Here is a 27,035-nt window from a genome sequence, read left to right as displayed (position 1 = left end):
GTATTTTAACAGTTCATAAAAGATGAATCGCTGTCTGGCCATCTTGGATTTTAGTATGTAGATAAAGGTTGTTGTTCGCTTTTGGCATCTGATAGAGCGTTTGGACCCGGAAGCGCTGGTGTGTGACGAATGGATAATCATCAATATATTGTATTAATAATAATAAAAAAAATCATAATTAACAGTGTTAATAAGATGAAATCAAAATGAATTTTAAATAGGTCACATTTCAGTTGAGGGTCAAAATAATTTTATTAAATAATTAATTAACTAAATGAATTATTAAAAAACATCCATGATCTTCATTACCGAATCCTGAGCCACATTGTTATGGATGCTTGTTTCTGCCATGAAATAAATAATAAAAATGGTAATTGTGACGTTTTATCTCACAATTCTGACTTTTTTTCTCGCAACTGTGAGTTTATATCTCAAAATTTAGACTTTTTTTCTCAGAATTGCGACATTTAAACTCACAATTGCGAATTATAAAGTCAGAATTGCGAGTTATAAAGTCAGAATTGCGAACTATAAAGTCAGAATTGCATGATATAGTCAGAATTGCATGATATAAAGTCAGAATTGTGTGATATAAAGTCAGAATTGCGAGATAAAGTCAAAATTGCAAATTATAAAGTCAGAATTGCGTGATAAAAACTCACAATTGCAAGAAAAAAGTCACAATTCTGACTTTATATCTCACAATTTAGACTTTTTTTCTCAGAATTGCGACATTTGAACTCACAATTACGAGTTATAAAGTCAGAATTGTGAGATATAAAGTCAGAATGGCGTGATATAAAGTCAGAATTGCGTGATAAAAGCTTGCAATTGCGAGAAAAAAGTCACAATTCTGACTTTATATCACGCAATTCTGACTATAACTCGCAATTGCGAGTTTAAATCTCACAATTCTGAGAAATAAAGTCAGGATTGTGAGATAAAAAGTCGCAATTACCTTTTTTTAAGGAGGAAACAAGCTTCCATACTTGATGGCATAAAAAAAAAATTAAAAACAAATTTAAAGCAGGACCCTCAAATGAACGGCTCCCAGTGTAATATATGAAATGACAGGAGACTAAGTTCTAATCACCACAGATGGCACTAATGGATCACATCACAGCTTTACCTGATGAATCAAAACTCTGAGACATGCTAAGAGGCCGAATGGCTGCAAGAAAACAGGCAGGGTGTTAAACAGGCAAGTATTTAGATTCACAATAGCAGAAGATGGCTAATTCAGTAATACTTATTGTGGATAGTGGTTACAGCAAGATTAGACTTGCGATTAAGACATTTCATCCATTTTCAATGTACATGGATGGACTAAATAATATGAGACAGATAATCATCAGCCATGTATGAAGCAGATACACGCCACACATAGAAGCTGGCACTTGTGTGACTGTTACGTTGCAATCAGAGCAAATGTCAAGACGGGTTTGTTTCTGTGATAGTTCATCATCTTAACTGAACATCACCAAGTCTGATTACAACATAGAGCTGTAAGCGTGTGCAGTGACCTTCATACATGATCCATGATGCATATTCAGCTCCAATGACAGCTCTTTTAAATGACCTGCCCTTTATGTCCTTCTAAAGCAGTAAATGCATTTATAGTACTGTATGCTTTTGTGTGTGTGAGTTTAAAGACTCACCAAATCTACTTCTACGGATCTGATCGGGTGACACGGGCCTCAGTTTCCTCTCTGATTTGATCTCCTCCAGAATACGCTCATGCAGACTGGGAGGACGTTCGGCCTGCGGCTTGAGCTTTCGTGCTGCCACCTGAAATCACACATAGATATCATGGAGTATTTTGGGAGCAAAGAGAACATCTGCATCAGTAAATTTAATTTGCCATGTCACAAATTGTGATCACTTCAGTTTCAGGTTAGTGTTGTTATCTAATTTATACAATTCCTTGATTGAATCATGCACTAAAACAAAGGCATTAAATGCCTAAAATGCCGTTGCAGTTTAGGGTGGAAATTAACAGGGGCTTAGGGCAAAAATGCCACCAAAATGAACAATGGTGGCATTTTCAATGAACAACCCCCTAACCCCCCCCCCAATCACATTATAACCAATCACACACATACTTATCATGAATGCAAAGGCCAATCAGAGGCATTTAGATTAGTCACCGCTGACAAAGAAATCTGCTAAAAATGCTGGAGTTTGTTTCAGTGCACACACTCACTAACTGAAATCTGCAGATATGACGTATGTAAAAGATTTATTGCAGTGTATACAACTTCATTGATTATAACAGGAGTTTTTGTGAGAATGCAGAAATCGCACCAAACGTAATTCATGAACCGTTTCTGTGATGGGGAACATTCTTTGCCTGCTTTCTATATATAATTTGAATAACCATTTTGTTTTTTCATGCTGCTAAGATAACCAATGTGAAATCTTGATTTTGCAGTGCGTAAAACGCAATGAACTAATTCTTAAATGTTTCTCAACTTGTTTTGTCTGTGTAGCCTACAAGAATCTCACATGCCTTTTCCCCAGACATAAAATGTATTCTATTAATAAACATTAATAATCATAATTGCAATATCAAGGGGAATAACTTACAATAAAATTTGAAAGTATTGCAAAAAGTATCAGTTTTATTTTATAGATTTGAAAACAGCTTTAATATTATGCAAACAGGCAATATAATAGCTGTTCTACAACATAATATTCTCTCAAAACAATATCGGTCTTGAGTATTTAAATATAGTGATGGTTAAAGGAATATGACGTAGCCTTTTTTTTTTTTTTTTACTTGAATCCCTGAAAACATTGCAGACGGACAGCACATGCAAATTAATGCTGCTATCAGTGCATGCCATTCACTGTAAGTGAACTCCCTCCTAAGTTTGTAAGAAGTGAATAAGGAGTACTCACAGGGTTGAGGGGGGGTCTGGACCTGATAAAGTCAAGTATGACCTCATGAGCGCTCTTCTTTAACTTGGGTGGAATATCTCCATTCACCTGAGGAAGAAAGAGAGAGACAGAGATCTGAACACACACAGGCACAGAGACTCTTTCCTGCAGTATTAAAATTCAATAAATGCAGCCACTGCCTTCTAAAAATGACTAAACATCACATTTGCATTTCATTTTGTTGTTTTTATCGTTGATGTTCTCCTGTATATTATTCTTCTTTAATCCAGAATGGCAGCACAGCTGAAAGGTTTGTTTGAGCTGCGCCCTCTACTGTACAGGGATGAATTTGCATTTCCATCAGCCTGAGGCTGAATACACTTTTGGTGTGAAAGGGCCTTTACATTTGCCAAAAATACAACTGTGGCAAGCAGGGCGGGGCTGAGAACCTTGGGAACGGAGCCAGGTTGATGGCACGATTACTAATAAGCGTCACCTCCCACTCCGGAGGGATAAAAGAAGGAGTGATGAAGACGACTGAGGACCAGACCTGGACTATTTATGTTGGTGTTTTGTTTTAGTTTAAGCAGCAGCTGTCCATGAGGGGCTGCCGCTTTACTTTCGTTTTGTTGTTTGTTTATTTTATAAATAAAGTATTATGTTGAACGTTTACCAGTTCCCTGCCTCCTTCTTCCTTTATCCTTTAAACCTTGCTACAATCATTTTTGTTGTTATTAAAAACAAACAAACAAGCCCAGCCCAGGTGAGAAAAAGTAATGCAAAAGTAACGTAACGCATTACTTGTTATAAAGTAATGCAATTACTTTCTTTTTAGGGAGTAACACAATATTGTAACGCATTACTTTTAAAAGTAACTTTCCCCAACACTGCTCCTAGTATTAATGCACTTTAGATATAGTCTATGTTCATCAACTAGCAATTAACATTTGTTTTGAGTGCAACTTCCAAAAATGTTTTTGTATCTTTTATAATTAAGTTAATAAGCAGTTTATGTGCCTCAAACAAATTTGATGCCACAAACCCTTTTTTGTGCAATAATTTTGATGCATCCGTTTAACTAAAAAAGCAGAGCAAGCCGTTTGATTTCCAGGGAATGCATGGAATTAATAAAATGCACACCATGAATGCAATGTAAATTGCTTTGGATAAAAGCGTCTGCCAAATGCATAAATTTAAATGTAATGAAAATGAAATATGCATCAGATAGGTGTGCTGTGCATGTGCTGTCTGACCCTAGTACTTCTGTGCCATATATGTATGGTACTTAAAAATGAACTCTTCATATGGTTCTGAATAGATTCATAAAATCCAGCCAAATGTCTCGTAGTGTTATGTGTTCTGAACTCACCATGACCTTGCGTAGCTTGTAGCGTTTGGAGCGGATGTCATCCATGAGCATCTCGTACGGCGTGAGCTGGAACTCGATTGGCAGCGGGTTATACTGCCGTTCCTGCACCTTCTGCAACTTCACACCGTTCCTCAGATCTCGCATCAACTGCACCCAGAGCCACGTCTGACCACAACAGACATACATCAATACATTAGACATATTAAATATTTTTATATTTCAGGGTATTTTAAGCATAATGTATTACTAAGTATTAGTAATCTTTTAAGGCAAAAACAGTGTTTTTCATGTAGTGGTCAATTTAGAGATTTTGGGCAGTTTGGCTTTTCATAATGTGTTGTTTCAGACTAGTGGAAAGAAAACATCCAAAATACACATTTAAGTATATTTTATTGCATTTATCTATTTGTGTCTGTAGATTTCAATAACTATATATATTTAAAGGCAGTAAGTCAGAAATGTATCCAATGTTCAGATTTATTTTCTGGAAATGTATGCAAATGCATAAATGTAAACACGTCTTTTTAGAAAACTTGTAATACAGTTGGATTTCTTAATGTAATCAATCAACTGGGGAAGTATGGTGACATTTGTTAGTTACATTTTGGTTTACCCTATTCACCTGTGGTGTCTTGCCTTAAACTAAATTAAATGAGGAATAAATAGAGCCAATCAAATGTCTCCATTCTTTGAAGGGCAGGTCACTTACCCAATCAGCATTCTGCAGCTCGTTTAGCTCCCTGCCAGGTTCGTCAACGGTGTCTCCCTCCATCTTACGCAGGTTCTGTCCAATCAGAGGGAGATACAATACTTCAGACAGCAGCTGAGTTAAGCAGAATCTTCTAGAATCTATAGATGCGGCAGTATGTGACTGCAACTGTCTGTTATTACACCTAACAATATGATGAATCTCACGAAACATATTTCACCCCAAAGTCAAAAGAATGAAATAGGAAACTGCATTTTGCATAAGGAAAATGAAGCCCGTTTAGAGATTTTTTTTGCATTGTGACATTATTTTTAATGCCTTTTGCATATGCACATTTGTTTTCTGGAAGTTATGAATTTATAGGCGAGTAAAATATATATATTTGCTATAATACCTGTGATTTTTCACTGATTTCCCTTTAAAACAGAACAGGACAACACAACTTGCTCATATTTGCTTGCCATGCATGTTTAGTTCTGTCTGTACTATGCATCATTTTATTTTAAGTCATTTCCCTCTGCGGCTGAGCCCAAATGGTGGCGTCACAATGACCGTATCCCAGCTTTAGTTTGGAAATAAAAGGCTTTACAGTGCAGTAACAGTAAACCCTCATGGGAACGAGCACAGAGGGAGACGGTTTGTGAAGGCGGATCAGCTCGTCTCATCTTACACTCAAAACCCGACAAAAAGGTGCTGTAGAGCCACAGCAGACACGGATTTTCCTGTGAGTGGAATACAGTGAATGATGATTCAGAGCTGACATTATTAGCCTGAAGCACATAAACAAAGCAGACACCTTTAGGACTTGAAGGCAGGCTTTAAAGAAGTCATATCCTCGTTTTTCAAGACCACTGTCCATCCTCTCTCGGGCTGTTTTTTTTTGCTGCTGTGCCTTTAAGACTCTGTAAACACCCTCTTCTCATGTGAAATGAGATCAACTGACACAAAATAAAACAAATTTCCATCTCTTCCAGGTCTGGGTTTTATGTTTCCCTAAGACAGTTTTATATAAGCCATGTTATTTGGCTGATACATAATAAAGGGCACAATCAAAGGAAACATGGAAATGTCACCGTAACGTCTAAGGTCAGAGTGTTTAACCGCCTGCAGTAAAACCAGCAGCGACCCTCCTCCACGTATGACATCATTACATTTATTCAATCACAAATCATGTTATGAGACCAAGAGCAAAAATATCAAACCTCAGATTGGGGTTATTATGATTGACAAAAATATTAAAAACATTTTTGTAAATTGAAATAAAGCTAAAATAAAATAAAATATATATATCAGGTAATGGGTTATTGTTAACTAATACTAAAACCAAAACCACAAGAAATCATTTTCATTGCTTGAAATAAAATAAATAAATATATAAAATATATTTATTTTGTTTAATTTGAACTACTAAAGTAAACCTAAATAAACTAAAACTCAAAATATTAACAAAAACTATAATAGTATATCAATAATACTTAAATAACACTGATATAAATATTAGATGAAAAACTAAAATAACTAACTGAAAATAAATAAAAACTACAAATGAACCAAAACCAAAATGGAAGGAAAAATAAATGAAAACTAAACAGTAATATTAAAAATAAAATAAAAACTATGAAAATATGAAAATAAAAGCCAATTCAAATTATTACTAAAAACTATAATAGTATATAAACAATACTAAAATAACACTGCCTCAGATATAGTTGTGGTCAAAATTATTGGCACCCTTGGTAAATATGATCAAAGATGACTATAAAAATAAATCTGCATCGTTTATCCTTTTGATCTTTAATTCATAAAATTAACAAAAATATAACCTTTCATTGAAAAAAAGAATTGAATCACATTATGAAATAAATGTTTTTCTCCAAAACACATTGGCCACAATTATTGGCACCCCTAGAATTTTTTATGAGTAAAACATATTATTCCCATTCATATTTACATTTTTTAGCACACCAGGGTGACTTGGAGCATGAAATTGTCTAGCCATGACTTCCTGTTCCACAGGAGTATAAACATGAGGAAACACAAATGCCAAATTCCCGTAATCATTCATCACAATGAGTAAAACCAAAGAATATAGTTCTGATCTGCAGCAAAAGATTGTTGAGCTTCACAAAATAGAAAGTGGCTGTAAGAAAATAGCTAAAGCACTGAAAATCCCCATTTCCACCATCAGGGCAATAATGAAGAAGTTCCAATCAACTAAAAATGTTACAAATCTGCCTGGAAGAGGACGTGTGTCTAAATCATCCTAATGCGCAGTGAGGAGGAAAGTTTGAGTGGACAAAGACTCTCCAAGGATCACAGCTGGAGAATTGCAGAGATTAGTTGAGTCTTGAGTCTCAGAAAGCCTAAAAAATATTATCAAACAGCACCTATATCCCCACAAGTTGTTCAGGAGGGTTTCAAGGAAAATCCTCTGCTCTCGTCCAGAAACAATCTCCAGCATATTCAGTTGTCAGACAAGACTGGAACTTCAAACGGGACCGGCTTCTATGGTCAGATGAAACTAAAACAAGAGCTTTTTGGCAGCAAACCCACCAGATGGGTTTGGTGCACACATGGATAAAAAGTACCCCATGTCCGCGGTTAAATATACTGCTGGATCTTTAATGTTGTGGGCCTGTTTTTCTGCTGGAGGTCCTGGACATCTTCTTCAGATACATGGTATCATGGATTTTATCAAATACCAACAGATAAAAAATCAAAACCTGACCACTTCTGTTAGAAATCCAATAATGGGCCGTGGTTGGATCTTCCATCAGGACAATGATCCAAAACAAACATCAAAACCAACACAAAAAATTGTCACTGAGCACAAAATGAAGCTTCTGCCATGACCGTCCCAGTCCCCTGACCTGAACCCTAAAGAAAATGAGTGCTGAAGAGAAGAAACACTAACATGGATTTGGGAATCTGAAGGATCTGTAGAGATTCAGCATGAAGGAATGGTTTCTGATCTCTTGTCAGGTGTTCTTCAAACTCATCAGGCATTATAGGAGAAGACTCAGAGCTGTTATCTTGGCAAAGAGGTTGCAAAAAGTATTGAATAAAAGGGTGCCAATAATTATAGCCAACGTGTTTTAGAGAAAAACATTTTTTTCATAATGTGATTTTCCCCCCACTTTCAATTCTTTTCCTTCAATGAAAGGTTATATTTTTGCTAATTTTATGAATTAAAGATAAAAAAAAAAAGGATAAACAAGGCAGATTTATTTTTACAGTCATCTTTGATCATATTTATCAAGGGTACCAATAATTCTGACCACAACTGTATAATCATATGTCTTCTGGGAAGAGAATGGGATGAATATCAAGAACATGTCCAGGTCAACCCAACATACAAATAAGAAATTTGGCTTGATTTTGGGAGGAAGTATAACCTCTCACCTCTTTTGCACTCTTGATCTTCTCCAGGAAGGTGCGGAGCTCTTTGGTTTCGGCGTAAAGAGCTCGACACACGGCCTGGTAGTGATTGGGCGCATCCGCTGGGGTGGCCAGGTGAAGGGTGCACAGCTAGAGACAGTGAAGAGGGCAATTCATTCAGCTACATTCACACTATAATAAAGTACACATTCAATTATTCATCACATGTCCGTGTTGGGAATACACAATGCATGTTTTGAACATGAGGACAGGTCAGAAGGAGACGCATTAATCTGTATTGCGGCATACAAATGTCTCATAAATGAAATAAATGGACAGAAGGTGTGGTGAGTCACTCTTGGCTTCATACTGGCAGCAGTCTGTGCATTTTGCAGCCCATTAGTGCAACAAAAACATCAACATGGCACTTAAATCCTTGATTATAAATGCCCTCACTGTGACCAGATTATTTACCACAACAGACATGTGATAAAAATATGTGAATGAATGAATGTGTACCAGTAAAAATAGCTCAGCCCACAATGAAAGGTTGCGTGCATTGCATTGTGGGATACAGTATCTCATGCAGTGAGCTCTGGTTATATACCGCACATTTCATCCTGATATTCTATAATCACAAGTAACCTACTGAGATCATGTGTAGGGCGGCAACAACAAATCCATCAAATGAAAATTTAAATAAATAATTAAAAGATTAGTCAGTAAAGGCACTTCAAAGTACACACACACACACACACACACACAAACACACACACACACGCACATTATATATATATATATATATATATATATATATATGAACATACAACTATTTATATATATAACATTTATATATTTGCATAATGTATGCATTTTTGTTATGCAAAACATGTAATGCTGCTGTCGCCATTACAAGTGTCACAACTTTAAGTAAAAGTAAAAAGTGTTTAAGTAAGATATGAAGTGCAATCATTTACATTAATAAGCAATATTTGTTGCTAAAAGTCAAAACCTAATTCATTTTAAATTCGTTTTAACCTAATAAATCACAAATTAATCGCACATCAAATTTTGCTGAGAAATTACCCCCAAAAGATAATTTAAAGTCATTATTGTGTTAAATGGGAAAAGCATCAAATAGACATTACAAAAAGTAGCTTTAAAATGAAATATTATGAAATGAAATATTATATTTGATTCAACATAGAATTTATTACATAGAATTTATTAGTGTTTTGGAAATGTCCCGCATCTCGATCGCCCCCTGGTGGTTGGTCCCAGTATAGGTCATAAACCCCAACCTCTCCATGTAATGTAATGGGACGTGGGACAAACTAAACAATTAAATTACACTTCAAATAATTTTTTTCCAAAGATGGTTTCTGTCATTTTATGTAGTTTTTATCACATTGATGTAAGTTCAAGTGTTCGTTTTTTTTTTTTTTTTTTTTTTTTTAAATAAGTTTGGTTTTTAGTAAGTTATTTGATGCTATAAAAACAGGGGTGTGACGTCATGATTGACAGCTGTGATCGACAGCTTCTCTGAGCTAAGTAGTCACTAAGGCACCAACTGACTTTTTTGGGGATTTTCGGAAGGAGATTGGAACTTTAACTTTAATTTCTACATTTCCATAACTGTTTATTTCACACCAACATAATGAGTTGTTCTGCAGTGAACTGACTGAATCTGATTCTGCGAGCGTGTGGGCGGGGCTTTGATAGCGTGCGACTCCAATTCATGCTCACTATTGTGCAAAATCAGGTCTTAAGTTCACTACTGCGCAGACTCAAGTCCCAAATCAGTACAAGATGTCAGCGTGGAGGTGCATCGTCCATAATAGGACCCCTTTAAACCATTTTTGCACACACAAGCATATTAATCAATTGTTCAAAAAAATAATTGTGACACCGTGTCCTAACCAGACGCGATGCCATAAGATTCCAGCGACAAACAATTTGACTGTCCACACTAGACGTGACGTGACAATGAGAAGCGATAAAATCAATCAAAAACCACAGCCAATCAGAAGAGAGTGTGGGCGGGCTCTCTAGGCAAGAGCACAGCAGACACAATAAAATGGGCAAGTACATAGTAAAATTCATAAATATTACACCATTTAAACATTATATTCTATTTTAGAAATGGTTTCTATTTCTCCACGACGTTGCAGCTGGAACAGCAACACAAAGTATGGCAATGATAATATCAGGTACTGTTCATGTGCTTTATTTAATGTTAAAAGCGCCTAACGTGAGTTTGAATATCGTTCTGTGTTCCCAGCTTTTTAGCTTTAATGAAAACAACACTTGCTAATTCACCTCAGATCTTGAAAATAAATAAATGGGCACAAGAACGTTCAAACTGTCAACTCAATGCGCACAAATAAGTGTATTCTATAACAAAGATTGGTTCAGTCACTCTGTATGTACTTTAAATAATGTTTAAATTGTGTAATATTTATGAATTTTACTAATCTTATCGCATCGCGTCTGGTTAGGACACAGTGTTAGTATACATTCAAAACACAGTCAAACTCTATAGACTGTTGATGCTGTTTATAATACCTTGATGATGTCACGGAATCCACGGATACGGCAGGGGTGGGTGGGATTCCCCTCCTGGTCATCCTCCTCTTCCTCAGTGGCGGCGTAGCCTTCATCGGGGCAGGAGTCGCTCTCTGTGTCGCCCACATTGGTCATGAGGTCGATGAGCTGCTCGAGCGGCGGGCTCAGCTCTCGCTCCTCGTTCTCTTTCAGGCCGTAATCCAGAGCCTTATAGATCATGATGCCCAGAGACTCGATCAGCTGCAGCACAAAGACACAAACAGCACGACCGAAAGAGTCATTAACAGCAATTATATTTAAATGTTTAAAAACATTTTATTAATTAGTATGTTTGCCTTGTGTTTCGGTAAAATATCTGAACATGCTTCAAAAGATTTACTTGCATGACATATCGAGGCTTGTTTCAGAGAATATAACTTATATAATATCTTGACAATACTTCCAGGAAATTTCTAGGGATTTTAGTCCACTGGAAGTATTTTGTCTCCGTGGGAAGTGCACGTAATACTGAAGTAGGGATTTGAGACACAAGAAACAGACACAGCAGATTAAAATGTAAAACCTCCTCAAATCTGAATGTAAACTAAATACATTTCGTGCCACAAGAACCTTGATGGCTCCAACAGCAGCAGGTCTCAAGTTTTCTAACAGTCAATCCTGGGGCTGAACTGACAGGGTGAAACTTTCTCTGTGACCTGATATGGCGAAACTAGTCTATTTACATTGTGTAACGCCTGTTACAACAGCTGTAAACTGGTAAGGCGTCAATGAAAACCGGTTGGGTTTCTAATAACACACATGCCCTTACAGGATACAGCAGTGGTTATTGACTTTACTTCACAAACCAAACCTGTAACCTGTGTTTAATACAGCCTGGGCTGTATTTCCTTTTACCTTTTACACAGGGAAAAAAAAAAATTTAGGATTTACTCTGAAACAATTTTGACTTAGAAATTGCTAGTAAATTTCACAAATAATTACGAAGAAACGTCAAGGAACACATTGAATTAAACAAGAAATTTTGAAGTAGAAAGACTGAAATTTTATTGTAAAATGCAATCCAATAATCTTTGTATTATTGACAACTTTGAAAAATAATTTTTTGTTCATTGTTGTTTTGATGATGAGTTCACATCACATTACAGTCGGATTTGAACCAAAATACTGTAGCGTTTGACTGGATTCACAGCCTTTGACATCATCAACAAAATATATTTTCTTCTCGCTTGTATGAACGGATAAATCAGAACAGTTGCGTGACCCAGTTTTTGGGCTGTGACCCACCAGTTGAGACCCACTAGATACAGAGAACAGAGATGAGGTCTATTCAGTAAAGACAGTTAGTTATGAATGTGAATAAAAATCAGCTGACAATTTAACAGTCCTTGTTTGGTTCAATTTCACACTGAAACACAGTTACATTTGCATTGCTGAATAAAAACACACAATCCCACACTGAATTTCAGGGCATAAATATTGTGAAATTTTATTACAATTTAAAAGAGCTGTTTTCTTATATATTATATATTTCTTATATATTACAATATATTGTAAAATGTAATTTATTCCTGTGATCAAAGCTGAATTTTCAGCATCATTACTCCAGTCTTCAGTGTCACATGATCCTTCAGAAATCATTCTAATATGCTGATTTGCTGCTCAAGAAACATGATGCAGAGTTGTGCTGCATCATATTTTTGTGGAAAATGTGATACTTTTTTTTTCAGGATTCTTTGAGAAATAGAAAATTCAAAAGAACAACACTGATTTGAAAGAAAAATCTTTTGCAACATTATAAATGTTTTTACTCTCACTTTTGACCAATTTAAAGGGTTAATTAGTTAGTGGTTCGGCGCGCCAAAATCACATGATTTCAGTAAACGAGGCTACGTTACGTCAAAGTGTTTCGAAATTTCAATGGTTCACCACTGGGGGGCGTGACTTTGGCAGTTTGATACACGCCCCGAACCATTGATTCGAAACAAAAGATTAGTAAAGCTTCGAAGCTTCATGAAGCAGTGTTTTGAAATTGCCCATCACTAGATATCGTTGAATAAAGTCGTTATTTTGTTTTGTTTTTTGGCGCACAAAAAGTATTCTCGTCGCTTCATAACATTAAGGTTGAACCACTGTAGTCACATGACCTGTTTTAAATATTTCTTTAATAGCTTTCTGGGCATTGAAAGTGTAAATTAACTTACTGACAATGCAGGCCTCACTGAGCCATCGGATTTTATCAAAAAGATCTTTATTTGTGTTCTGAAGATGAACGAAGGTCTTACGGGTGTAGAACAACATGAGGGTGAGTAATTAATGACTGAATTTTCATTTTTTGGGTGAACTAACCCTTTAATGCATCCTTGCTGAATAAAAGTATTCATTTCTTTAAAAAAATATTCTTACTGACCCCAAACTTTCGAATGTGTGCATGAAAAATGAATTGGATTTATTCATTAAAACTAGCTATCACAAGCACTCACATATAGCCTACCAATGAGCATCACAAATACATTTGTCTTTACATTGGTTTAGAAGGGGTTCTCAACTCTTGAGTCCTCGAGGTCCACTTTCCAGCAGTTTCGCTCCTACCTTTATCAAACTCACCTGCCTGTGATCCTGAAGACCTTGATTTTTCAGGTGTGTTTGATTAGGGTTGGAGCTAAACGCTTTTGGTTATTATCATGTTTAGACAAAATATCAGTTGCTCTTCATTACCTCACTCGTGGTCAGGGCACTTATTTTCTTTATTAGATTCTCAGGGTCTTTTCTTGATGAGATTTACCCATGGATTAGGGGCTGTTTACATAACACTGGTTTTAACAAAAAACGTAAAACTTTTTATGTGGCTTGGACATTTAGACAACAACAGCGTTTTTGGGGCTTGAAAACGCAAACTTTTGAAAATGGTATTCAAAGTGCAAGTTTTTGAAAAGATACCATTATCGTCTTCATGTAAACTACAGAAATTAAAATTTGTGAAAATCATGCGCATGTGTATTAAGTGTGTTTCTTTACAAAGTGACATCGCCAACTACTGGCCTGGCAGCAGAATACAGCGTTTTTAGTTGTTTTTGCTGATCCGTGTGAACAGGGATCGTTTTGACAACACTGTCTTCTGTACGCAAAGGAAAAACTTTTCAGTTTATCGTACATTGTTGTGGTGTAAACATACCCTTAGAATATAATAAAGATGTTACTTTGAGTATTTTAGTTTCAGCATGTGTCTATCTTTCCACATGACTTAATGGTAAAATCTGTTGCCCTTAGACTCTTAAAAATAAAGGTTCTTTATTGGCATCGATGGTTCCATGAAGAACCTTCAACATCCATGGAACCTTTCCATTGGACAAAAGGTTCTTTATAGTGGAAAAAGGTTCTTTAGATTTTTAAAATTTTCTTCATACTAAGAAAAAAAATGATTCGGTTCAGAACTGATCACTGAAAGGTTCTTTGGGGAACCAATAATGGTTCTTCTATGGCACCGCTCTGAAAACCCCCTTTTGGAACCTATATTTTTAAGAGACCGGAGATCAAAACTCATATAACTCATATTTATGCATTTGGCAGACCCTTTTATCCAAAGCAAAACTTTATAAGTTCATGCATTCGAAATACATTCAAATACATGAATACAGCAGCTTCTGTCCATGTCATGAAGAGCGCTTTGTTAATAATCTCTGTGATGTTAATCAGACCCAAACAGTTTACCGACAGATTCTTGTGATGTCTAGCAGCCCATTACCTCCATGAATAAAATTACTGGGTAACAATATCTTCAGTTTAAAAACTGATCATTAACCCTGAGAATCTCATAAAGAAAATAAGTGCTATGACCACGACTGAAGTAATTGAACTGATGTTTTGTCTAAACAAATGAAAATAACCAAAAGCACAGAGTCACTGAAGGACAGGAACTGGATCTCAGTTGCATAAACATCGCCACTAAGTTAAGACTGTGTCTTAAGAACTAGTCTGACCAACTAGCAATTATTTAGGGCTAATCAGTCTTACCTTTTTAAGGCAAGCAATTTATACAACTGGCGGGTGCAAACATCAATACACACCTACAGGGCTTTAAGGTCACCATGAAATCAAAATTGACAGTTTTATTTATGGAATATAGCAGTATTTATTAGAAATTATTTATTCGTGCACATCATTTTTTTTATTCATGTGCCTCATAATCTTTTATCAAAATAACTTCCCCTCCATCTTGCAGCGACATCTCTTCTCTTCTCTTATGATGCATTTACTGGCGTGAGGGCAGGGCAACCTGTCAATCACATGAGATCCACCAATAGCAAACCACAACCATCCAACCAATTACCAATGGACAAAATCAAGCCCCGCCCTACATTTGTTCTTGTTCGAGAAGCCGTTTCACTCGGATATACGTCACAATTGGGAAAAAAAAGATGATTGCAACTTCCGTTTCATGATGACTTTAATTTACACTGCACACAACAACTAGACTATCACAATGACTCTCCGCATAAAGTTTGATCCAGTCTGCAGATTATTCTTGCCAACTAGAACAGACAGAGAAATGAAATGCAACCAAACACAGAAAATACACAGTTCTGCTTGTGGATGTCTAGTTTGCTTGCTATTAAATGCCTTGGACAAAACTCTGAACACTTCTTTTAGGCTGTTAGAGCTCTGCAGCGGGAACTCATCGCTTCTGGAAAGCTGCTTAACAAGGATTTGACTATGGAGTGAGTCTCATATACACAAACTGTAAAATGGGTTTGCTGTAGACTGCAAATCTGTGTGTGTGTGTGTGTGTGTGTGTGTGTGTGTGTGTGTGTGTGTGTGTGTGTGTGTGAGAGTGTGTCCTTATCCACCAGCTTGCAGTGCTAGACCTGTCAGTGCTTCTGTCAGGGACAGTTGCTAATACTAAAGTGACAATTATTCACATTATATAAGGACACTAAGTCTATAAACTACATTAGCTATGTTTTCATGCCAAGTTGTAAATTTAACTTAAGAGCAAAATTGGAATGTCGCATAAAACATTTGTGAATAAAGCAGCGTTTCCATCCCGTGTGTTCAAGAGAACAAAATCATCACTTCCTGGAAAATTGGCATCAAACATCTGTAATCAAGTTGCTGCAATTGGGGATTTATTTTGTAAATGTGTTTCCATCATAGTTTGTGTGCATGTCTTCTTATCAGATAAATAATTATCCGACACAATTGAGCACATACATTTTTTATGAGCATTTTTAGAATTTATGAACATCTTGGCATTTCCATCCAGTGTTTTGCGCATAAAAATAGGTGGATGGAAACATACAGTAGCTATTGAGATTTTGCTGAATGATCAATATATATTAGCAATGTTTGTTCGCTTGAGTTCCATATAAAGAGAAAATAATCAAATGAGACTAAGAACCTTTCATTTCCAAATGTGATGAATGTTCAACAAAAAAATAGCTGTACCATGAATACAATCGGCCACTGACTCACAGCGACTGAATTAAGTTGAGTTACATGCATATTTAAATAATAGTCAAGTGAGAGTCCGTCACACAGTCAGCTCTAGTCGATCTACTCTACACATCATAAACCTGAAAGGTCAAAGATTCTTGGGATGCAAACAGTGATCTGTCGGGTCTATATGTCTCTAATTGGCCTTTAAAATGTCACCAGCTGTTGACATCAAATTAATGAACTTGTGGAATGACAAGCTGGACAGAGAGACCAGAGAGAGCAGAAAACATGACCTGGTGCTGAAAGCTCACATCTGAATTTACAAGAACACAGATGTGCCTGCAAATGTCTCTAAGCTGCAGGAGATACTGTGTTAAATAGAGCAGCTTTTTCATTATTAAACTATTAAAAAAGTTGAAATAAAATAGAATATAAAAATTAGACAAAAAACCTTAACATATTTAGGCAACATTTCTAATCTAATTTGAAGCAATAAATTACTAACTGGAAATAAAAAAATAAAAATAAATTAAACCTAAAAAGTAATATTTAAAAAAAAATGACAAAAGCACAACAGAAATACTAAAAATTTAACTAAAATTAAAATGAAAACTTAAAGCTATAAATATGAATACAATTTAATATTAGATGTATTATTAAATTATTATTAATATTATTAAAAATTATAAAAGTATATAAATAAAACTAATACTGGAAAGGAGAGATCTAAGCCATATCTACAGACGGGCGACACAATTAAAGGATTAGTTCACTTCCTGATAATTTACTCACCCCCCATGTCATCCAAGATGTTTATGTCTTTCTTTCTTCAGTCAAAAGAAATGAAGGTTTTTGAGGAAAACATTCCAGGTTTTTTCTCCATATAGTGGACTTCAACAGTTACCAACGGGTTAAAGGTTCAAATTGCAGTTTCAGTGCAGCTTCAAAAAACAAAACAATATTTATACACTAAAAAAACAAATTATTTCTAAAAAACAAACAAAATTTATACACTTTTTAACCAAAAATGCTCATTTTGCACTAGCTCTGCGATGCGCCACGCATTACGTAATCACATTGGAAAGGTCACGCGTGACATAGGCTGAAGTACCGCGGTAGCGCGAAAAACTCAATGTCAATTTCTTTCCAACATGATTACGTAATGCGTGGTGCATCGCAGAGCGAGTGAAAGACGAGCATTTGTTTTTTTTTAGAAAATGGCCGATGGTTTCTCTAGATAAGACCCTTATTCCTCGTCTGGGATCATGTAGAGCTCTTTGAAGCTGCACTGAAACTGACATTTGGACCTTCAATCCGTTGGTAACTGTTGAAGTCCACTATATGGAGAAAAATCCTGGAATGTTTTCCTGAAAAACCTTAATTTCTTTTCGACTGAACAAAGACATAAACATCTGGGATGACATGGGGGTGAGTAAATTATCAGGAAATTATAATTCTGAAGTGAACTAACCCTTAACAAACACATTTCATGCTGTCATGAGGAATGAGCTTCATCACTCACCTGTGTTGATGATCGGATGGGATTACGCACACCTATGGGAGAACAGAAGAGATGACAGTCAGACGACAGCTTACAACACTCACTTCACATCCGTTATGTAATTGACTGGACAGTCTGCAGTGCTGTTTGTTCTTACATAAAACACACTGAAGACTGCAAATGTGATACACATATTCTTTATGCATCTGATGACTATTAACTCTAAAACAGCTGTCAACCTGAGTGGATCAGATAATGTCAGTCGGCTTTGATTGAACATGCAAAAACACATGATAATGATTCTGAAATCCACTTAATCTCTGGACAAGGCAAAGTCAGCAAAGAAACAGATCTCTCCGCTGATTCTGCAGTCGACAGCGAATGAGAAACAAGTTTATCACCAGCACTTTTGACAAAGCAACTTGAACCTGCTTTCTCCACAAGACATATTGATCTTGACACTATGAAAGCAATGACAGTAGCACTTAATATTAAAAGGCAAACTGGAAAAAAAAAATGGAAAGGAATCCGACAGACTCGGGCAGAAATCATGTTCATGGATGAGCTAATGTGTTAAAGTTTTATTAACATTACGGTGGTATGAAGCAGGATGGGTCGAGAGACGTGGGATTGGAACGAATGCTAATGATACACACCTGCGATACACATCAATCTTGAGCCCAGCTGAGATTTTATTATGCTTAATATGTAGTCGGCCACTTCATCTCTTTTCGTTGTGTATGTGGGGTAACGCAGCGCTGGTTTACATGCTTAAAACAATCATACAATTCATTTGAGTGTGTTGAAACTTATAACGTTACTCTGTACGTTCACTCGGTGGCTGCTATGAGACACTTCTTGCACTTTGCAGTAATCTAGATCGATATTAGTAAAACTGGAAATCGAAGGTAGCGCGGATATGATGTCATTGATAGGCGACGCTGATTTCTCTGGATTTAGACATTGTTGGAAACGTTTGGGATAATGTAAATAAACAAGTCAACAAAATATATAATATTGTTCTAGTGGTTTTTGGATATTTTAATCTTCTAAAAACTTCTGAGCAATAATGTAATCCTCTGGAATGGTAACAAATATGTTAATCTTTTAAACTGCGGATAAGCTGCACAGTGAGCATATTTCATTATTATCAGCAGCATTTTAACATGTGAAACAATTAAAGCATTGGGGATAACGCAAGGCCTTTACCTGGGCTTGAACTAAAAAGATATTAACCTCATTCTCCATTCACAGGTGCTTTTAATATCACTGAGATATTATAGCTTTTATTAAAGGGTTAGTTCACCCCAAAATTAAAATACAGTCATTTATTACTCACCCTCATGCCGTTCCACACCCGTAAGACCTTCGTTCTTCTTCAGGACACAAATGAAGATATTTTTGATATGCTGTCAGATTTCCTTCCATTGACTGCCTTTGCAACTTCCACTTTGACACTTAAAAAGCTTCATAAAGAGTTCGGAAAATTAATCCATATGAATCGAGCTGGTTTAGTCCAAATTTTCTGAAGAGAATTGATCGCTTGTTATGACGAACAGATTTAACTTTTACTCGCATGTAAACATTGATCTGTGGTAATTACAAAGGCAGTCAATGGAAGGAAATCTGACAGCATTATTTCTGTCATCAAAAATATCTTAATTTTAAAAAGTCTTACGGGTGTGGAACGACATGAGGGTGAGTAATTAATGACAGAATTTTCATTTTGCGGTGAACTAACCCTTTAATATTTTGAATTAATTTTAATTTTTATATTTTCCATTTTCATTTTATTTAAAGTTAAAGCAATTTTGTTGTTTTTATAAATTTATTAGTTTTTTTAAAACAATATTTTTTATTAAGTTGTATTTCATTCCGTTTTAGTTTTTGTTATTTTAGTACATCAAGTTAAACTAGATGAAAATTAGATATGCTGCCTTGGCAACTAGCTGAAATAAAATAAGTTTATGTTCTTTTATATGTTTTTTGTTTTTTTTCAGTTCACATTTTTTAATAGTTTTAGTTTTAGTTAACTATAATAACCCTATACACACCCCAAATACAAATCCTAATACCAGAAATCATGGGCTTATGGGTCATTTTAGAGCATTATGTCAAAATATGCATGACATAGCATACATAATTCATTTGAACATGTAGTGAAATGACATTTTGCACTCAAAAAGAATATGAATATGAAATTTCCCAGGCCCTGAGCTCTATATTGTGTTTATCAGCATGTGCATCAGGGAGCATCTATAACTGTAAACAACAGTGACTGTGAACACAACTTATTTATGCTTCATTTAAGCTGTCTTGTGTTTATTTTAGACTCATGCATGCATGGTTTTCAATTTAGTCCACTGACTGTATCCTACTGGCCTGCTGATAAAGGCCTATTTCACAATCTCAATCATTCTCGGTTACATAACAGATCAGTGATGTCAAAATGCAAAAACTAAAGAAATGTGAAATATAAGATATTAGGAGGAGCATGACACAATTGCAAAACATTTCACATGCAAATTTGAGAATAAGGTGATCACTCAATATTGTGCATTTTGTGATGCAGAACACTAGGGATAAAATGCAAACATATAAAAGATGTTCCCATGCACGCAAATGAATAACAATTAACATGTGTCATATATAGAAATGCACATGCCGATGTGTGTAATGGACGCGGAAGGTGTTGATTTGTCACCTGATCGGTCTCCAGAATGTAACCGCACCGCTCCGTCTTTATAAATCCTCACATCTCCCGGTCCTCCGGCACCAGCAGAGCCTCTGGAACCGTCCTTGTCCTCCAAAAAAGAGCGACAGCACTGGTAACACACAGCCCACGCCTGCTCCTCGTTGATGGGCTGCTTGTATAGATGTAAAATCTCGTCCAGAGACAGTGCATCTTCATCCTCACTGTTCATGATGGGATGCGCATCATCATCCTCCTCTATCAGCTTGTGTCCGTCATCTTCATCATCATCATCTCTCCTGCGAGCCATCGTGTCATCCTACCCAGCAGAGAGGAGACAGTGCTGGAGATGAATGCACCTGCGATCGGTGTGGATGCTGCTGCTGCTCACTGCTGTTTCTGCATCACAAACGCGAAGAATGGCAAACTACGTCAAACAGGGATGTCAAAGTAGGCGGGGCTCAAATTATAAGTGTACATTTAAAATTACATTTTAAATGAAAAATATGGCATGAGTATGAGTGCGAATAATACATATACAATAATTTACTATACAGGTAAATAAGATATTGTGTTTATTGTATATGATACATATATAATATAATATATAATAAATTATATTAATACAATATATTAATATATCATAAAACATATATATACATATATTACATTTAAATAAAAAAGTAAAAAATTATTGAAGCACACGGGTGTCACGTGTTATGTGTTCCTTTGCTCAGCGCTGGCCAGGATGAACCAATCAGAGTCGTTTGTGATCACATAAAAAGGATGTCGTTACTAAATAAATTTGTAGAAATTGCTGAGGTGGATTTTCATTTTAATGTCAAGTAACGTATAATTAATAGATTTAAACAGTTATACTTTTTAGACTATAAACATCTACAATAATACATAACGTGCTGAGAATCGAATGTGGCTCAATATGTAATTCGGAATCTGAGCCCTTTAGCGCCCCTTCTGGAAAAACAACAGTATGACACAAAAGAATCGAGTGGCAATGTTTGCTATAATTCTATAAAATTTCATACCGTTTTGAGAATTAAAATACATATTAATTACTACTAATTAAGATTCTACAATATACTAGTAAGATACATGCTCACATCCAGTAGTTTTGAACGCATTCTGCTGCCTTTGTGGATTACGGATCTCATATATTCATAGATCGAAAACAGAAAATTATTTTTATATGTATGCTTTGATGTTGATTGCCGTCATTATTTGTGGTTTGTTTTGGAAAAACTGCCCTGAGTTGGCGTTGATTTGCCACCAGAGGGTGATACGCAAACATATACTTTCTCAGTTGAGCACTTTACCAGAGAAATCCTAATCTGTTAAATGAATATGTCCTTTGATGAAATATATTTCTGGACGGCGTCCTGGGTCGAAAGACTAATCATAAATCATATTAATCATACTGCGGCTGTTGCTCGGTAACCCTCAAACGTTCAAACACGATACGTAATTAATATTAATAAAGTAAGTCTTTACCAAAGTATGATTGGCTAATTCACCAACGTCTGTTTTTCAGCAAATCAGGCGGGCCTGCGTAACATTACGTGTTTAATATTCATAAGCCAGTCATTGGTGCTGCTCATGCGCACTGCGAGTTAAAGCTTCAAAACAATGGCGGTAGACGGTTTGACCATAACAGAGCAATGGATCAGAGAGAAACTGAACCTTCAACACAGTTGCTTAGGTAAACAAAAAATAGATTGATATTTACATTATATAGTCTAATATATAGTCACAATTTGATAAACTAATATTTTGAATAATTTTTGGCAGCGGACGTCCGATCATTGACTCTTCCAGGAACATATGAAGGGAAAATCTGTCACTTAGGAACATCCCTAAAAAACTTTGTGCGTCTGAAAACACTGGATCTTTCACATAATGCACTGGTTACAGTTCAGGTAAAGATTATGTATGTATGTATATATATATATATATATATGTATATATGTTATGTTAATTCATTAACATTACTCATTACTATATATTATAGAAACGTCAGTAGATAATGTATTCGTATATATATGTGTATATGTGTGTGTGATTAAAGTGAAAGTTTCTAATTGACTGTACATTAAGTACTTGTTATTAGCAACCACTGACAGTAAATCAAAACTTACAGAGAGGTGAATGCTGTTGCATATCTGTTATGCTGATATTTGCAGGGGATTGAGCATTTGGAAATGCTGGAGAGACTGAATCTGTACTACAACAGACTGGCGTCTCTACAGGACGTCTTTTCCCTGCACAAGCTGCAGAATTTAAAGGAACTGGACTTACGGCTGAATCCTGTGGTCAAGAGACACCCGCACTACCGTTTGTACTTGGTCCATGCAATGACCAAACTCCGCAAGCTTGGTACATCATCTATTTTCTCTCTGTTGCTGTGTCAGGTTGACTGGGATGCCCAAATCAATGTTTTGAATTGAATTGAAATGTCTTTTTCCCCCTCTCTATTATAGATGACCGTCCAGTGCGAGACAGAGAAAGAAAGGCTGCTCTCATGCATTTCTCATCAGAGTCAAATCTAGACACTAATCATAAGAAACATGTCTTAATACAAGACACAACTTGCAGGTAATGCGGTGTTGTTATTGTTAACCAAAACAAAAACTATTAAAAATAGTTTTCAGAGGTCATTGATTATGCCACTGTTTTGCAGAAGTAGTGAGCTCAGATTAAAAGCAATGCAGAAGATGATGAAGACGCTCTCGCTTCTAGAGGGGAATGAGGAAGTTGCACTCAATGACGTTTCTAGCAAGAGACCTCAAACTGTCTCTGTCCGGTCTGAGAACAAATGCAGCCCTCATCTGTTACAGGGTAAACACTGCATAATTACCACACATATATATTTTGCTTTATCAGTATAATCTAAAAGACAAACAGTATTTATTGCCAATATATCGTTAATTTTTAATACATCACCCAGCCATACAGAGAGACAATATATACAAATCGCATACCAGTGCTTTACCATGTTTAATGCATGACTGAGTATTAAACTTTACTGTTTGTGTACATATTGTCTCTGCTTGTGATTGGCAATTGTTTTGTTTTTTTTCTTTTCTTTTTAGAAAATCCATCTGAATCCGAAATCATACATTTAATCAATGATTCTGACTGTGAAAGGTTGCCAAAACAAAATCAGGTGCATCAGTGTCTATACAATATTATTTGCAAATACTATTTCAGTTACATATATATAGTTATTGTTATTTATTTAATCATTTATTTAATTGTCTGTCATGTAGGAATCTGTTCCCAAGAGCTCAGATTATAAGAATGGTGAATATTTTTTTTGTTATTCCACTTTATGTCCACTAAGGAGTGACATTTCTCTCATTTTGTTGTACAAGTGATTTGCTGTTTAACCTTTAACCATATATCTACTCAGTGCTGTCATTACTGTTGTGGAATAATTATCTTTTTTTCTGATTTACACCATTAGAGGCTTCCGTTCGTTCTCATAGAGTCACGTTTGTGAGCCCCATCATGGAGAGCCGTCATTCGGTCAGGAGTGTGACTCACGGTACAGTTCGAGGAGAACACGTCTTTACACCACATCCTACAGACACACGGTCCGCTTCACAGGGTACTTCAATACTAGTCTAATAATAGTTTACTTTCAGACTATTCCCTTTTAAATTGACTAAATAATCCTTAGTTGTCTTATAAACCTGGCATTGCATATTATGATTATTTTTGTCTCTGTGATTGTTTTTGTTCCTCTATTTTAAGTGGCTTTGGATAAAATCGTCTGCTAAATGCATAAATGTGAATGAAAATAGAAATAATGCACATTTTTTTGTTGCAGGACATGATTGCACAGCCATTAAATGGCGAAACCAACATCAAGACAGAGCAAATCCAGTCTTGCATCCTCCCAGATTAACTTACCAGAACACAGGTAGAAGCCCATCGGTATCAGAGAGAAGACGCAAACCACAGAAGGTCAGTAACGGTCTCTGTTTCTGTAGGCTGCAACTCCTCAACACACAAAAAGACCTGAGTGTACACTTTTTCATTGATCTGAATCAGGGCGCCTACAGGAAGCCCATGGAGTTGCTCCTCAGCATGATGGAGGAGCTCTGGTCTGGGAAGGAGGAGAATCAACAAAATAGGACGTTCCTCAGTAAGTGATCTTCTCCGTAAAAGACCAGTCCATAACTGGTAAACTAGTCCCACTAATCCAGTGCTTTCTGTCGGTGATGTCCAGTGAAGATGGTTCAGATCCTCAGCATGATGGAGCAGGATGTTGTGGGAGGAGAACAGGAGATCCAAACTCTTAAAGAGACTCTCAAAGCCTTGAACGCTCGGAATGAACTACAGGAAAAACAACATCAGTCTGAGATTGAAGATCTCACACTTCAGCTTCAGCAGACGCAGGAGTCTATCGTAAGATCATTTCAATCAGATGTGTTGTCTTAAAGGGGTCTTATTATGCTTTTTTACATTTTCAACTTTCTTTAGTGTGTAACAAAGTCACTCCAGCAGGAGTTATTCTCTATATCAGTGTCACTGTTTCTGAACTCCCTGAAACGCCTCCATTGTAGTCTTGAGTTTTCTTCCATGAATGAACATGTCACAATATTCCTCATTTAAATAATTCCTGCCCAAGACATACTCAGAATAAAGGGGCGGGGCCTGATGAAGTTAGTTAGTAGTGTGTCGAAACTCACAGTTATGGTAAGGGCCGGGACATTTTGCAATTGAAGTGGTTGACCAATCATAACACACTGGTCCAGCCGACCAATCAGAGCCCATTGCGCTTTTCAGAAGGAGGGGCTTCACAGAGACAGGAACTAAACAGAGCGTTACTGACAGACTAGGAAGAGAGGAGCTGCAACAATGGAGAATATGTGAAAAATAATGTTTTTTGAACATTTAAGCATGAAAACCTATTCTAGTAGAGCCCAGAAACAAAATCAAGACTTTGAAAAAGGGCATAATGGGTCCCCTTTAAATTTTGAACTAGTTTATTAACTCATTCACAAAAGCCTACTGAATAATGTCTGTATGATTTGCGTGCTATACTGTATGTTTTCAGGAGATTTCGGTGAATATGCCACACAAAGCTATCGTATGACTTCAGAAGTCTTGGGGTCTGGTGTATAAGCAAGTATTATTAGGCAAGTCAATATTCTGATCATATTTTTTTTTCCAAGCACATTTTACCAATTCCAAACCACATCAATCTTACACCACATCAATAACTACTATTAATTTTGTATATAATTTATAAGTGATATATATTTGTTGTTGACAAGTCTCTGAGAACCTGACACCTTGTACTTCTGGAGACTCCAGGTAGTTTGCAGTTCTGTAAAATGGTGGCACTGGAGACTAATAGGTTCCTGATGGTCTTTTGCAGTTAGTATCTTTCCTTCTCAACCTGTTAATTTTTTTTGTGACCCTGCTGCCCCATTGAGCATTTCTTGTCCAATGGTCCCACCTTAATTTTGCAATTTCTATAGTATTACATCCTTCTCATGGGCATTTAATAATTTTTGACTTTTCAATATGAGTTAAATCACTTTTTTGGCGCATTTCACCTGTAAAAGTAATCCTGCTCAATAATTATGCACATCTGAATATAAGGTGTTTTTCACTTCCAGCCCTCGTCAACAGTTATATATCAAAATGATTATATACAAAATTAAAAGTAGTTATTAAGATTGATGTGGTTTGGACTTGGTATAATGTGGCTGAAAATATCAACTTGCCTAATAATTATGCACGCACTGTATGTTCGCACAAAATGGGCATTGAATTGTGCATACACAATTTTCCATGCACATATCGGAATTTAAAATATAAATCGGAAAAATAAAAATATAAACATGGATATTTTCATTCTAAAACAAGGCGAATACTGATTGATTTTAGCAGTGTAATGGGAAGGTATGAATGGCATTTACAGTCTGGATGTAATATTTTCATTGTATGTAATGTATGTAATATTTTCAACAGGTTAGTATCACGTGGATGGGAATATGCATATGGAAATTATATGCTAAATGATGTTATGCATAGTAAAACTAGTTTTATTCATGAGGACCTTGGTGTTTTTTTTTGTCCTTTTTTGGAAGTAAATAATGACAAGAGCTTTAATTTTTCATTCTTTCTTACGTCACATTTCTGCTCTTGTCTTTAATACAGACAGCCCTTAATGAGCAGCTGAAGAATGTGTTGGAAGAAAATGTGTCTTTACAGAAACAGCTTATCAGAGCAGAAAAGAAGCTGCTGTCCTCTCATCTGAAGAAAACCCCAAACATGGAGAGCAGAAGTCAGTACCTCAATTCTCAGGTTTTAGTATGAGAGTTGTTGAAATGCTTTGATAATGCTTGTGCCGGTGTGTTTTTAGGAGAACAGTCAGTCCCTGAGGATTTGAACGTGAAAAGACACACGATTCAAGAGGGAAACGGAGCGAATGAGCAGCAAGAGAGCTACAGGTAGGTGTCAAGGTGATCCAAAT

General features: G+C 36.1%; 2 protein-coding genes across 4 annotated transcripts in view; one reads left to right on the top strand and one right to left on the bottom strand.

The window, feature by feature from the left end:
- Positions 1-20,972, bottom strand: part of spire1b (spire-type actin nucleation factor 1b) — a 33,576-nt gene extending 12,604 nt beyond the window's left edge. The window contains exons 1-9 of one of the 2 annotated variants that reach the window (XM_051866314.1): positions 20,540-20,972; positions 17,857-17,888; positions 10,902-11,141; positions 8,361-8,486; positions 4,959-5,033; positions 4,250-4,414; positions 2,902-2,988; positions 1,659-1,788; positions 1,130-1,171 (exon numbers count right to left, since the gene is read on the bottom strand). In XM_051866314.1, the coding sequence (XP_051722274.1) occupies positions 1,130-1,171; positions 1,659-1,788; positions 2,902-2,988; positions 4,250-4,414; positions 4,959-5,033; positions 8,361-8,486; positions 10,902-11,141; positions 17,857-17,888; positions 20,540-20,837 (1,195 nt within the window). In that variant the 5' untranslated portion in view covers positions 20,838-20,972. The remainder of the gene's footprint in view (positions 1-1,129; positions 1,172-1,658; positions 1,789-2,901; positions 2,989-4,249; positions 4,415-4,958; positions 5,034-8,360; positions 8,487-10,901; positions 11,142-17,856; positions 17,889-20,539) is intronic. The other variant, XM_051866315.1, reaches the window with a different exon arrangement.
- A 1,123-nt stretch (positions 20,973-22,095) lies between these two features.
- The window catches only part of cep72 (centrosomal protein 72), a 6,259-nt gene continuing 1,319 nt past the window's right edge, over positions 22,096-27,035 (top strand). The window contains exons 1-13 of one of the 2 annotated variants that reach the window (XM_051865629.1): positions 22,096-22,244; positions 22,334-22,461; positions 22,726-22,918; positions 23,023-23,137; positions 23,223-23,380; positions 23,635-23,708; positions 23,812-23,845; positions 24,009-24,152; positions 24,375-24,511; positions 24,599-24,692; positions 24,777-24,955; positions 26,720-26,846; positions 26,925-27,012. In XM_051865629.1, coding sequence (XP_051721589.1) covers positions 22,172-22,244; positions 22,334-22,461; positions 22,726-22,918; positions 23,023-23,137; positions 23,223-23,380; positions 23,635-23,708; positions 23,812-23,845; positions 24,009-24,152; positions 24,375-24,511; positions 24,599-24,692; positions 24,777-24,955; positions 26,720-26,846; positions 26,925-27,012 — 1,544 coding nt within the window. In that variant the 5' untranslated portion in view covers positions 22,096-22,171. The remainder of the gene's footprint in view (positions 22,245-22,333; positions 22,462-22,725; positions 22,919-23,022; positions 23,138-23,222; positions 23,381-23,634; positions 23,709-23,811; positions 23,846-24,008; positions 24,153-24,374; positions 24,512-24,598; positions 24,693-24,776; positions 24,956-26,719; positions 26,847-26,924; positions 27,013-27,035) is intronic. The other variant, XM_051865628.1, reaches the window with a different exon arrangement.

This window comes from Ctenopharyngodon idella, chromosome 16 (genome assembly GCF_019924925.1).
Source record: "Ctenopharyngodon idella isolate HZGC_01 chromosome 16, HZGC01, whole genome shotgun sequence".
In the NCBI taxonomy this organism is placed as follows: Eukaryota; Metazoa; Chordata; class Actinopteri; order Cypriniformes; family Xenocyprididae; genus Ctenopharyngodon; species Ctenopharyngodon idella.
The sequence above is the reverse complement of the archived record's forward strand: the minus strand, read 5'-3'. Positions and strand labels throughout refer to the sequence as shown.